We start from the raw sequence: 14,334 nt of genomic DNA, 5'->3' as shown, positions 1-14,334 counted from the left end.
ATTTTGTGATGTTTTTGTTTGGTAAATTTATTAAATTTGTATGTCTACACTTTTAAATATGTGCATGATTTTTCTTTTAACATATAATAAAATATAGTCATTTAAAAAGCCTTTATTATTGCAGTGACTCATACATCCTTCTTATATGACTGTGACTGTGGCAGTCTTGCTAGCAGAGTCCAGTTGTTTATGGTAAGCCGGTAGATTTTATCTTCTTGGAGGTGCACCCCGGCCTCGGCCAGGTCCAGGCTGTGGACCCCTTGGGTTTCCAGGAGGCACCCCTCTTGGAGCAGGGCTACGGGTCACTGGCCTTCTTGGGTTTGAGGCAGCCAGTGACACTTCCTTCTGCAGATTAACACCTTTTCCTGCTGTACCTGGTTTTATTTTCGGAGACTTGCTGCTCTTCTTACTTACATCATCTGAGACGAGAGGAGAGTAAAGAGTGGATCGGAAAGTTGGCATGTTAGTAGAGCGCACAAACAAAACATGATACATCATGACATATGTACAATATGTGTAATATAAGTGTGTGAGTGTACCAAGAGGTGGCTCTTCCTCAGCTGGAGGTGGTATGAGAGATTTGTCTGGAAGAAGGTCCTCTAAGTCTTTCATTACTTGATTAGTGGTGTCTTTGTTGTTTCTGCGGTTTTTCTCCTCATCTCGAGCCTGAAGTATCAACCAATTAACCAGACAGTAAGTTTGTTGATATAGAAGGTAAAATATACTTTGAGAAAAAGAGAGAGAAATAGAGAGAAAACAATACTCATACTGACCATTTGCATTTTCTTTTTAAGGTCAATGTTTGCTTGTTTGTATGCTTTTGACACCGTGTTCAGGTAGTAGAGGGCCAATCTGTGGTACAGTAAAACATTTTAAAGTAAAATTCATTGTAAAGAATCACAACAGCACTGACAAGAGTCATACTGTGGTCAGACTAATAAACAATTAACTTAAAGTACTGCACCAGTTGCTGATAAGGCCCCATCTGTGTTCCTCAGAATTGTTTATCTTAAATTTATCATTAAATCACACCACATCATTTCTTCGTTCAGTGAACACACTTATGTTGTAACACCCATGACTACCTGAGTGGCAAAGAGTGGGTGGCAAAAGATGGGAACTAAATATTTAATTTTACATTGCTTCCAACAATAGCAGAAATACACTGTTTGCTGGACAAGAGCAACAAGGTGTAAGCTCTGCTAGCTGTTGACAGAACAAAAAAGGAGCTGTCAAAAAGTGTGGCTGCACAGCTTAAGGCTCACTCAGCCAGTCTCTTAGAGTCAGGACTTTCTGAAACTGTAGGTGATGCTCCGCAGATTTAAAGCAGAAATCTTCATTGCATTCAAATGCTGATTTTGCTCATGAGAACACATAAAAAACCATTATATACTAAATAACAAGGTTATGAACCTTTTTGTTCGTAATTGGATGGAGATCTTTAAGTTTTATTACTTTCTTTGATTTCATGCTCATATTATGGAGTTTTACATTCAGCGATTTTGAATTTTACTATGCTAAACCAAAAAGAATCCCACAGGATAACTTTGGTACCCCTGTGATGTATTATAAAAGAAGACCTGTAACATTGAACTGTTTGTATATTAGATGGTATTTAAATCATACTCACACCATAAGGAGGATAGCAGGCATGATGAGTCCAGGGTTCGTGGCATATGTAAAAATATTCCCTATGAATGCTGGTAAATCCTTTTCTATAGTGTCCATAATCACATTATACATCTTGTCCTGTCCACTGGGGGAGACACAGATAAAAAGTATTAAGTTACTCAATAACATCAAGAACTAATATTTCAATCTAAATTTTGTAATACTTATCAATATACCATCTTTACTATCTTAGCTCTACTTACCTGAATGGCCCACAGTCAAAGGATGGGGGTAGAGTCATCATGGTATAGACGACAGGGAGGATGCTAAGGAACAGCACGAGCAGCAGAAGGCCCATGTAGAAATTGTTGGAGCCTGAGGCCTTAAAAACGCGTTCATGAGGAACATTAGATGACATCACTGCCCAGCACTGGAAGTACATAGAGGTCAGGAGACGCAGCACGTTCACACCAATCAGGCCTGGAGCATAAAATGCTCCCATCCTAAGGAGGACAGCAGGAGTAGCAACGTTATTTCAAAAGGACTGTAATATTAGCTAACTTTAGGTAATTGTTTTTTAATCTAAAGTTTTGTAATTAATTATTTGATGCAATTCGTGGGAAATTTGTACCAGTTTGAGTACAACATCAGCAGCCCTACCAATCAGATATGAAGAAGCATAGACTCCACGTTCAGTTTTTAACTTATCATAGGTCTACATGCAACAGATAAGAGGAAACAGGAGCTGTACTTTAGCTCATCAGTCTAATATTTATATATAAAAAGACTAACTACAATCAAGCATGTATCTCTTTAGCAATTCACCATATCATTCCTTGATTGAAGATAAGCCCGAGTACATTTCCACTGATGTCAAACTCTGCATATGATGGCTAGAAAAAAAAACACAACAATATGATTAGTGTGTTTACCTGAACTAATAAACAGCAAGTCAATACACTTTCCATTCGCTGCTCTCTTTGTGTGTGTGTCTCTCTCTGTAATTAAGTTCTCATTGCAGTCTCCTGTTTCTCTCAATGCTTGTCTTGTCAGATGTCATTGTATGGTGTCAGGTTGACTTGGATTCTAAGTATGCTCTACGTACCCAGAGTTCAATAATGCAGGGGTCATACAGTGATATAGACACTCATCACACTGATACACCTAGCTGAAGATCTCATTCAGCAACATGCATCCAGGTACAAGTACTCACAAATCCAGCCTCCAGGTCCCAGCACCAGCAGTAGTTGAGGAAGCGGACAATGAAAGCTCGACCAAAGTCACCAATCAGAATAGTCAAGAAAGTCACCTGCACATCTGACACAGTTAGCTTCATAATTTCCTACAAAAGCAAATGAAGGATAAGAAAAAACAAATCCAAACAGAAATATCTGATCAAATATTTGGTTATAGTTTAGGTTTCATTAAATAGTGTAAAGTACATCTCTCTGTACATACAAATCACTATTTAACAACGGGTTTTATATAATACCACTACTGACTATTCCAACTTCAGTCTCCCAGCAAGGTCCTCTGATAACATCAGCTGGATGTACATTTGGAGGTGGTACATCGGTTGTGTTGTAAAAGGAGCTGTAGTTGGCGTAATACTGATGCAGAATCCATTCAGTCTCATTCTTGATCAACTTCTCACTCTCCACCTGAAGAATGCAAAGAATTGTTTATACAAAACAACAGAAACTTGGTTTATGTGGTACATATCATACACTATAAAACATACTGCAGGTATGATTTAAAGTTCTTGCTCTAATAGGATCTACTATTAGCATGAGAGTTGATTTGAAAGCCTAATTATGCAATAGTACAAACTGTAGAAACAGCTAAACAGTGATCTGGCTCTTCAAGCCAAGAAAATTGTTTGCATATCAGCAATACATTGTTAGAAATATAAGATTGTCATTTTTACTTTTCAGGTTTTGTGTAGAGTAAAACAAACAAGATACCAATGCTGATTATGCTCTTATTGTCTTTCTTCATGTCTTAAGATTGTTACTTGGTTTATTTTATGTGGACAAATACATAAATTTGCTTTTAAATTTAGTATAAAGTTCAACCAATCTGCTGCTGACACATGCTCTCATTGGCAGGAGTAAAGGGATGTGAGGTTAGGCATCAGTTAATGAAAATGTTTTTGAACAGGTTAAAGCAGCACTACTGAACTTGGCATATTTTTCATTTTAGTGCCCTCTAACAAAGGCATTATGCATCCATCTTCTCTCTTCTCTGAGCTCTCTAGAGTTAGCAAAAGTCAGCCCGATGCTGACTCTGTCACTTTCTCTCTTTCTTTTCAGTTGCTGGTGTGTGAAATGTATCTGTCATGTGATGCCCGGATGAGGAAAAAAAAGTGCTGGCCTGATGCTACAGGCCAACAACGGCTCCAGAAATGTGCCCAATAAATCTCAATGCGTTATCAAAACAAGCTAGAGAAAAGAGTTTTAGGTGTTTTGCTTTAAAATGAAGTGTATACTAATCCAGAATTTTTTAACATGAAGATGTGTCATTCTTTGACTCTGAATTTGTCAAGTTTCAAACAGAATCAGTTGTGTAACAAATCAGGCTACTCTGCAAATGCTAAAAATCCAATGACTCCCAAGAAGAGGTTCTAACAAGGATAATATGTTCACAGGTTAAAGCTGATCAAAACGCATATCGTTTCAAGATGTGTAACATGTTGTTAATGTTGTTTTGATGTCTAAAATGCTTTAATCTGCATTAATGTCACCTCTTATTAAATTGACATATTTATGCCCTGATATTTCAGTTTTTCTCTTTAGCAAGTTAGAAAACATTTCTAAAATTCTGTTTTCACATTATCATGGGGTATCAGATACACATCTATAAACAAAAGTTAATTTAAATGGTGTTTACATATGATAGTGACATAAAATTTATTTAGGAAACTACTGTATAAATTCAGTTGTATCTTATCTTACATACCTTGGCTGTAACCTCATCAAAGAGCGCAAAAAGGAATGTATAGAGATTTCCCAGAAAGAGGGCAAAGATACGTCCCAGTTGCCATTTGAGGGCAACACGAGGATGGTAATCTTCCAATTCTGCAATATATTCAAAGAGAGGAGGGCACAGCAGTCCGAGAAGAGACATCACAAATTCCACCTGATACAATGGACAAGAGAGGGTAGTTACTCATCTCGCAGTGATTTTCAAGACTCAACGTTCCTTCTGCTCGTTATAAGATAATGGTCTGAAAAGTGATTTTGGTAAAGCAACCTCAAAGAAACATCCAAATGTAAACTTGCCTCATTCTTTTCATACCATGAGAGATCTCTTGGATCCATGTTAGCGAACGTCTGAGAACGTTTCACCACAAAGTAGATGAGATAACCACTGCCACCAAGACAGCACAGGATCAGAAAATTTGCTAAAACCCTCAGGAAACGTCGAAGGTGAATATTTTCATCTTTCTGATTCTCCTGTTCATCCACGATAGATTCCTAAAATGCAGATGAAGTGGTCAAAAGCTGGATTAATGGAAACCACTTTGAGAAGGATGCTCTAACAAAGCTGCAAATTGCACTTCGTCAGTAGGTAGTGTTAAATAATCCAACTGTTATTTTTTTGCAGCAGGATATAGCTTTACTTGCTGGGGTGCCAGTGAATGCAAAATTATTTTCCTTAATGATTTTTATGACAATGTATAGCTGACTTTTTTAAACTGACAGATGACTCTTTTTACACCCAAACATTATATTGTAGTTCCCTCCACTGTGAATGTCATATTTCACAGCAGAATAGCAATCCTTAAAATTCAGTCCTCCTCAACACACACACACTTGCTAACCTTGAAGCTAGTAGTAATGGAGGCGTACTTGTTGTCTGCGGTCTCAGGGTTTCCAATCAGGTAATCCCAGCTGGTGAACATCTTCCAGCTGAAGTTGAACTGTCCCTCTTCTGCCCCATCTCCTCCTTCATTCGCGTTTCGAGCCATTCTAGAAAGACAAACAGCCATCAAACATTCAGGTCTATGCAATGCTCATCTGACTTACTTCATTTGTTTGTTTTTCATACATCCTAATAACAACCATCAGGCTGTATCCAAAGATTCCAACAGCCGTAAGCAAGTATGACAGAGGTAGTCTGAACTTCAGCACCCCAATTGTTCGCTCGTTGTTGTAGTATCCATAGAAGAGAAAAGAATACTTGCAGTAACCCTGTTAATGATATAAATAGAGACAATAAAACTTACAGATGCATTTTATGATTCTGTTTTACAAGTATAATGACAGAGTTAACATGTAATAATATATAACGATGTTATTTAAATCTTGATTTAAAAAAAATATGTATGTATGTTCACTTAGTTTATTGTCCTACTTTATTAACATTCTATAATTGCATGTCATACAGTGAGACATGCACAACTTTGAAGCACATGTTTAAGTTTCATTCATGCATTACAGAAAGCAACAATTTTCTCCTTTACTGACTTGGTCATTGGGATGGTTTGCAATGACACAGAAAAAAAAAGATTCTGCATAAACTTCATGAACTAATGAGGCTAAGATCCTCACACCAAAGTCAAAGAGCACAGAGTAGTCCATTGCTGTGTCTTGTTCTTCTCTGGGGACAGTTTTCCTGGGAATAGAGCCATAGGGAAGACCCATAAGAATCTAAACATGAGGAGAGATTTGGAGATGAAAAATGAGAGTGTTGAACTTGTTTACAGCTCCTGCTACATCAGAGATCATGTGCTAGCATGAACTGTGAGAAAAGCTGTACCTCAGGCAGCACCACCAGGCCAAACATGAATCCAAACAGCACCAGATTCAGGCCGTACATCCACCTCAGAAAAAGGAAGTATGATGCCACAGATGATCCAAAATGACCTGCAATTAGAGAAGCAAAGAATGTGGCTTCTGCAGCTTATAACAAATATAAAGATCACTGGTCAGATATTGCTTTCATAGATAACATCATTGTGGTACCAACTTTCTACTTCCTTTATCTTCCTTTCCCAGGGTATCAAGGCTGTTTTGAAGTTCTCAAAGTCACGTTTAAACTTGATGAGTTTCTGGGGGGGGGGGGGGGGGGGGGGGGGTTAGTTTAAAAATACTCATTTCAAAATAATCACTAACTTTATATCCAATTAAATGTGCATTAAATAAGATAATTAAATAAGAACATTACCTTAGTCATCATGACTTTGTATGCATACAGCTTCCTGCCTTTTCCTTTCCCAAGGGCCCCCTCAAACTTTTCGACAAACTCCTGGGCCTCCCTGTTCCACCATTCACAGAAAAAGAAAGAAAACACCACTGAAACAAGATGCAGTCGACCAGCACAAAACCATACCGGATCTAATCAGTGAGTGAACTGGCTAATATGAATGGGAGGGGCAGACGACAGCTTTGGGATGGTTTACTGATTGATGATGCTTTGCATATGTTAACAGCATCAGCAGGAACTTGGCAAGAAGAAGGACCAACAACCAAAACAGCATGCATTAAACAGTGTTAAGCTCATGAAAAAGTTAAAGCAGCTCACCTATCTCATTCCCTTTGCACATGCTTGTCTACACTGATCTTTACACGGCGAAACATACACACTCACCTCTCTCTCTGGCATAAAAGCATACACACACTCACTATCACATTAACTGCCTCAGAGCTGCAAATTCTGCCAGAACTGTTTGTACTTGTTCCATGTTGAGAGGAAGAGATCTAATTAGCTGAACTTCAGCCAGCCTTAATTTTCCACAGATTTATAAAGAGGCATCCCTAATTTCACAGTTAGAGCACAGTAAAATTCACATACATCTCTGTGATAAGCATGAGACATCTTCGGTCATTTTATCCACAGATCTATGTGTCCCTCAGTACATATATTTCTCTTGAGGCTAGCCTCACTCCTCTAAACTGGTAGCTAATCATCAAGAAAACCCAAAAGGTGGCAGGGACAGAAAGGATGGATGGAATATGAGCAGAAATGTAAGAGAGAATTAATGTAGCCCCTCCCCCTGAAAAAAAAAGTGCTACAGAAACTAAAAATGTTGATTTTATGCTATCGTCCCATCTCCAGAAGTAGCTGACTAAAAGGGCCATTCTGCTTCAGTAATATGGAATAAGTCTGAATTCGGTAAAATGACGATAAACAGATTCATACAATGTGCAAACTTGGTTGTTAGTTAATGAATTTCTAAGAATAATAAACAAATTGGTTTAATGACCTGAAAAAGTATCAGCCCAGCAGCTACATAGAAAGCATGAAATTGTGGGCTCGTGCAACTCGCCTTGCAGTGCAAGCTTAAAAAAAAAGAAAAACAAAGCAGCATCACATCTTTTGTGTCTGCTACCCCACACGACAAATATTTAAAACAAAGTCAAGAGGTTACAACAGCAGATTCATAGATTTAGTACTAAGACATGATGACTTTTGTGGTCATTATTAGTACAGCCTAATTTTAAATTGACAGCATTAACAAATTACATTGTGATCAATAACAAAATTGATCAATATGAAAAATAAAACTGAGATTTTGTTTTTTGCTATAACATCCAGCCCAACAGTGAACGTCACACATACAGTATGCTTAAATCCAGCCTTCTTATCAATTTCAGTTTTTAAGATTTTAAGGACTGTAAGAGTATTTTTATCTTTTTCTTAAAGACAAAACAGGAAACATGCAAGGACATGTTTGCACAATGTTTGCGTGTCTTTTTTTTATCTATACTGTGTTCATCCAGAGTAATTTTACCTGCCACAGCACAGTTAAAAAGAAGTAAGAAACAGCAATGAAGTAGCAATGAGTAAGTTTTAATCGTGAAGGAGTAACATCACATGTTCATGACATGAGTGATGGTGGATAATGGGGAAAATTCTCAGCCAAACAACAAAATAACAGATGGTCAAAGAAAAAAAAATGCAGCAGCATCCAGAAATTACACATCAAGCAAAGATCAGAGGATGTAACATTTGGCCATTGAGTTAGCTTTTGTCTTTACTTGAGCAGTAAGAGTCTCCTCTTCATGCGCCAGGGTTTGTTCCTTAAAGTCGAGATCAGTTTCTTTTTCTCCTCTACCTGTTCCTTCAAGGCTGCAATCTCTCCCTCTGACAGCGAATCTTCATCATTCTCAGAGGAAGAAGAAGAAGAAGAGCTGCTGAAGCAAAATAGACATCACTTGCAAGGATTTTGACAAAACTCGACAGGAAGAGCTACATAAAAAAATCAGGCAGCAGAAAATAGAAACTGTATCTCAACGGCAACAATTTTTGAGACTAGGCAAGACCAACAGTTCAGTAAATTTCAACTCTTAGACGCCCCATCTAATGTATGCAATCTTTAATGATTTTATTGTTCTGTCTATGACTTTCTGCCTAAAAACTTAAGAAAAGTTTAAAAAGTTGGGAAAGGGTAGACAAGTCACAAAAAAGACACCTGGTAAAGATATCCGTGTCATGAAACGTGTGACAACTAATTAATTCAACTATGTACAAGTAAATGGTGTCAAAAGAGTATGCCACAGATGGGTTGTCAGATGTATCCAGGGCTATGATTAACACCTGCCAACCTACCATATGCAGGTTAAAATAAAATTAAAATCTTACTAGCCAGAATGACAGGTATTGAATTAATTAAATCACAAAATACGTGTGTGTGTGGGTGTGTGTGTGTGTGTGTGTGTGTGTGTGTCTGTGTGTGTGTTGTAAAAAAAAAGTCTGTTTAAAGAAATATGTGCTTAAATGTATTCAGCTGCACTTATAATCTGGCTTCCCAAGAAACATGGTTGGTAGACATTTTGATTAGCTGGTATCTGGGAATCTATACCAGCCACATTGGCTGGTGATTAAGAAGACACTCTCATTAATAAATAGCAAGACATGGCTGGCTAAGTTTTTAGAATGCAGCACCTATTGAAATGCTAGAAAGATATTGTGTCCCAGGGAGACTTGTTCTGTTGTTCCAGGTAGGCAGCAGTAAGCAGTAAATAATTAATGAGCAAATAAGGTTATGCCAGCCACCATCACTACAGCTACATGTCACTCAAACTGCTCATTGTCATGTAAAAGCTTTGTTTTTTGTTTTGCACTTCAGGGATTGTCATGCACCCACAAAAACATCTGGTCCGTTAAGTTAAAAGTTCATTTTGCATATCTGACTGGTTCTGTTCATAAAAGATGCATTTTTTTAGATGCTTTTTAGATACCACTGAGGCCTTTCAGTGAAATGTAATCTAAACAAATTCAACCAGATACACAATTAATATCAATATGGCATATATGCCAATCAGGCTTATATGCCATGTACTGTAATCAGGGAATAAAGTGTTTATTATTTGTTGCAGACTGCAAATAAACTACCATTTCTGTAATCACCATGAATATACAATATGCCACCTAAAGCAGTTTCACAGGACCACAGTTTGAGGTTTTCATTAGATTGCGTGGAGAGAGACCATATGGGTGCATGGAGCTTGCAGGTGGGTGAGAAACAAGTCTCAGAGAATACTGCACCTGCTCTGCTTCTCATTTTTCTTCTTCCTCTTGTCCTTATTCTCCCCTTCTTTCCCTTTAACATTTCCCTTCTTCTCCTTATTCTGTTCCTCTTTATCCATTTTGGACACTGCTCTCCCTTTCTTTTTCCTTCTCTGCTTGTCTTCTTCACTCTCCTCATCACTCTCATCTTTAGCAGCCTTCTTCCTGGAAGCCTTTGATCCTTTTCTTGCCACATTTCGTTTGTCTCCCTCATCTTCTTCATCACTGTCTCTGGGCCTTGGCTTCTTTTGTCGTCCTCGTTTCCTTGGTGCCTCGTCCTCATCCTCCTCATCTTCTTCATCTTCACTGATTTGCTTGGCTTTACGTTGCGGTTTAGCTCTTCTGTTTTTACTTCTTCTTCTTGCTTCATCTAAAATATTTTATAAAAAAAAATGAGACTCGCAGCCCATGACAGTGCAATTTGTATTCCTTGCTCTTAATAAATTAAGTCAAAAAAATGTCCAGAAATCATCTATTTTAACAATTGTGGAAAAAAAGGAATAATTTGGAGAAAATGTACAATTAAAGAGACAAGTAAAAGTTCTTTAAACATACTGTCATTTGCAGAATAAACACATTTTGATAGATTGGCTTGATGAAGGCTTTCCTTGCCACTTAAGCAAAACTTATCCTAGAAAACTCACCTTCACTGCCACTGTCAAACTCAGCATCCACATCCATTCCAACTGGAACATATTAAAAACAGTCCTCAATAGGTGATTGATGGAATTAAAAAATATTTTTGTGAATTATTACTGATGTTTGTAACAACATAAATGTTAATTAGCAAGACTAAAGAATAAAGAAATCTTCTCACCATCTTCAATCTTAATTGCAAGATCATTTTTCCTTTTTGGAGGCATTTTCCTGAGCAGCTTTTAATTATTCGTGTCTTCTTTTCCTCCGGTTAGCCTTTTAGTCATCCCCATCCATGAGTCCCTCAGTGTTGGTAGCTGATTCACTGTTAGTGTACACTGTCAAAAAGCCGGCACACATAACCACACTGTCCCACACATCCACACAAAGACAGGTGTGCCTCTGTTTGAGCTGTTCAAAGACTGGGCTCCTTGGCAACGGTCAAAGACACCTACCCCTTTTAAAGATAATCATGAGCTCTGAACCTATCTGATAATGGACCTGTCAGTCAAAATGTTCATTGATACTGTACCCAAAAGGCAATAGATAAGTTTCATTTAGATATTAATCAGTTCTTAAGTTTATTCAGATATACTTGAAACTGTTACTATTCTCATACAGTGTCTAAAGGGAACAAAAGGGGATCGTTGTTACATACTTGTGACTCAGAAAGAAGACACCACAAAAGATGTGGAAATAAATGTCACCACACATTAAAACTGGATGTATGTTGAAGTAATGCTGAATGCGAAGCGAAACAAGTCACTGGATATATCCAAATTTCTATGGAAAAAACAAGCCATCACATATCAGTATAAAAACTTTACATCTGACTAAAGACAGAGGTGGATTAGACCTACCTAACTTTAATCACTATTTCTAGCTAACAAGCAGCAATATATCTCCAAATGGATTACACCTAGCGGTCTTGATGAACCAGATGTAGAGCAAGCACTGTGTGAGGATCTAATTATATCTGACCTGCCATTCATCAGCTCAGCTCAGTAATCAAACTACATAAGTGTTTTAAAAGCATTAACATCAGTTCCTCTTTAATAGCTTGGTGGGAATTTTTAAAAATAACCAAGTCTTAACTTATTCCATGTAAGCTTACACCCATCTGGAACAACCTGCTGCAAAATAAAAAAAAAAAAGATTAACTTCACTTAATTGACAAATTAAATGAAAGAAACAGTACATATAATAGAAAAAGGAAACTTCTTCTCATTTGATATATTCACTTCACAATATGGAATCAGTAGCACTAAATGTTTAGAATACCACCAGCTTAAATTTATTATGTGTAAAAAATATACCATTAACCCATTAAACTTGCAGCCACCTATCAGGGTACCAGAGTTATTGAATCTCAATGCACCACAGCTATTATCAAAAATAAATAGACTATTAACTATGCTAGCAGATTCAATCTCTCTTCCAATTTCAAAACGGGAGGCTGACTTATCCAGTAATTTTAATCAAAATGAATGGTCACAAATATGTACTACAAATGCAAATATGCAATTAATTAAATTCAAAATTCTGCATGGAACTTATTTTACAGGACAAGGGGTGTGCACTGACAACAAAATTGACAACTTCTTCGATGCCCTGTGGTCCTGCACACCTGTCCGCCGGTTCTGGCTTCAGGTATATGAAGACATGTCAACATGGTTTAGATGTAGTATTATTGCAAACCCCACACTGTGCCTCCTAGGTGACTTGGATGAAATTTACATGGTAGTTCACATGCACTTGTGAAGGAGCCTGGAGGTGGTGGGTCATGGGTCTGGGCTTTCCTGCTGTCCTTCTCCACCTTCTCTCCTTCCCCCCAAGGCATGTAGTGGGTGGGTGCCTTCTGGAGTCGGTGGCGGTTCATTGGCTGCAGTTGCTGTGTGTCCTGGCCATGGAGGACGGCTGCTCTTGGCCTGTCTTGCACTGGGGTGTCTCCCGGAAAAAGGGGGTGCCTACTGCCGCCAGCTGCTCACCTTCTAGAGAGGAAGTTTGCTTCCTTCTGGACCTACATCCCCGGACCCCTTTCCTTCCCCGCTCTCTCACTCACACACATGTAGGGACTAGGGAGGCATGCACATCAAGCAGAGTGGAGCGGAGGGGGTCATCAAAGTGGCCTCGTTGGCTGCACCCTGTGGTGACTCGCCTCTCAGTTTAATTACACTTAGACACCAAAACAACAGAAACACAACCCACAAACAACTTCTGGGGGGCGTGCCATGTAGTGCATGTGGCTTCACTCCCAGTTACTCCCCCTCAGTTTTAATTGCAAACAACACACATTTCACAAACAGTCATGAGCGGGGAAGGTGAGGGCAAGGGTGTCCTCTCACACCCCTGTTTCCTGGGTGCAACCGGGGTGAGCAGAGCGAGGTGGTTGCCCCAGGGGCCGGAATCCATGCTGGCTGTGCTGATGGGGGCTGCTGGCCCTTAGGGGGTCCCCGGTCTATCACATCCAGGATTGCTGCTGATCGCTCAGGTCTCTGATCTCTAGTCTGCCATTAGCCTCTGTAGAGGCATGGTTGCATTTGCACGATCACACTCATCTCTGATCACTGCTCATTCCTCATACTCTGCATACGTTCACAGTCACTGAGTTGTCCAGTGAGTGTATACATTCAGAGTTACCTTTGTTTGGAGTGTTTTAGGGTAACTACAAAGAACAGCAACAAATGCTTTCCCCAACTGAATTTATGGCTTTGGCAACAGTTTCATTATGTCAACTGCCCCTTCGTCATTGATCTGATTAGATTAGATTTGGCCTGTGATGCACATATGGTTCATCCAGTCACCTGCCAGGTATATTTGTCCTTTCATGACAACGACTAAATTGTTTTGTGCAATAAACCATCAGACTTATTAAGTAAATTGATGTGTCATATCTCATCTTTGCAGTGGCCTACAGCAGTGGATACTGAAAACTTGTCAACGTAACATGATAAAGCACTAACATGTAGTCACAACCAGGATGGTTATTTACTGTATGAAAGATCTGACCTTTTAAAAAATGCAGGAAGAAACATGAGATGCCAGGCTGCTATGTGGCTTACAGAGAGCAAGACTGGCCTGGTTTGAATGGATGTACCTGAAAGACAAGCTAAGTCTGCAAGGCAGAGTCTCTTTACATATTCTCCTCATTCATCTCTTCCCTCGTATCATTCCTCCCCTGTATCCTGCAACTATTTAATACCAATCCCCATTCGTTTTCATTCGTCTTTCTCATTGCATTCAGCTTTAGAGGCTAAACACATTAAAACTTGAGATCCTTTAACCAAAATTCACTCTGGGGATGAGTGCCAATTTTTCTTTGCTCTCAAAAAAAAATCGTGGATGCTGTTGTGACTACTATACACTACAACAATCACTGGAGCATTCAAATCAGTGTTTGTAGAACCACAATGCCTTACTCTTGTCTTTATTACTCATCAGTGAATAAGAGATGCTCACCACAATGTGGTGGAGATTGAAATATCCGGTAATGTGCAATCCGTCGTGGCTCAGTTTCATGTCACATTGTACCAAAAGAGGAGAAAACTGGGACAGAGTCAAAGCACAACTGGA

At 38.8% G+C, this 14,334-nt stretch overlaps 1 protein-coding gene across 1 annotated transcript; it reads right to left on the bottom strand.

Annotated features, from left to right (window-relative positions):
- Positions 1-207: 207 nt before the first annotated feature.
- Positions 208-10,988, bottom strand: tmc2b (transmembrane channel-like 2b). Its single transcript, XM_041999558.1, has 20 exons — positions 10,943-10,988; positions 10,770-10,811; positions 10,105-10,495; positions 8,595-8,747; positions 6,781-6,871; positions 6,583-6,664; positions 6,373-6,479; positions 6,165-6,263; positions 5,662-5,804; positions 5,435-5,582; positions 4,893-5,087; positions 4,570-4,749; positions 3,114-3,272; positions 2,825-2,953; positions 2,437-2,504; positions 1,875-2,114; positions 1,631-1,756; positions 774-852; positions 540-666; positions 208-419 (listed from the first exon to the last, which is right to left on the bottom strand). The coding sequence occupies exons 1-20, from the start codon at positions 10,986-10,988 to the stop codon at positions 208-210; spliced, it is 2,817 nt and encodes a 938-aa protein (XP_041855492.1).
- Positions 10,989-14,334: the final 3,346 nt, after the last annotated feature.

The sequence above is a fragment of the Melanotaenia boesemani genome, chromosome 11 (assembly GCF_017639745.1).
Source record: "Melanotaenia boesemani isolate fMelBoe1 chromosome 11, fMelBoe1.pri, whole genome shotgun sequence".
Lineage (NCBI taxonomy): Eukaryota > Metazoa > Chordata > Actinopteri > Atheriniformes > Melanotaeniidae > Melanotaenia > Melanotaenia boesemani.
This window is presented reverse-complemented; position numbering and strand designations above follow the sequence as displayed.

Excerpts from the sequence above, each read along its gene's own strand:
- tmc2b (XM_041999558.1), bottom strand. The coding sequence starts at position 10,988 with ATGCCTCCAAAAAGGAAAAATGATCTTGCAATTAAGATTGAAGATG. Across the intron at positions 5,088-5,434 it reads CCATTACTACTAGCTTCAAG|GAATCTATCGTGGATGAACA; the intron begins GTTAGCAAGTGT and ends TCTGCATTTTAG. Across the intron at positions 2,954-3,113 it reads GGGAGACTGAAGTTGGAATA|GAAATTATGAAGCTAACTGT; the intron begins GTCAGTAGTGGT and ends TTGCTTTTGTAG.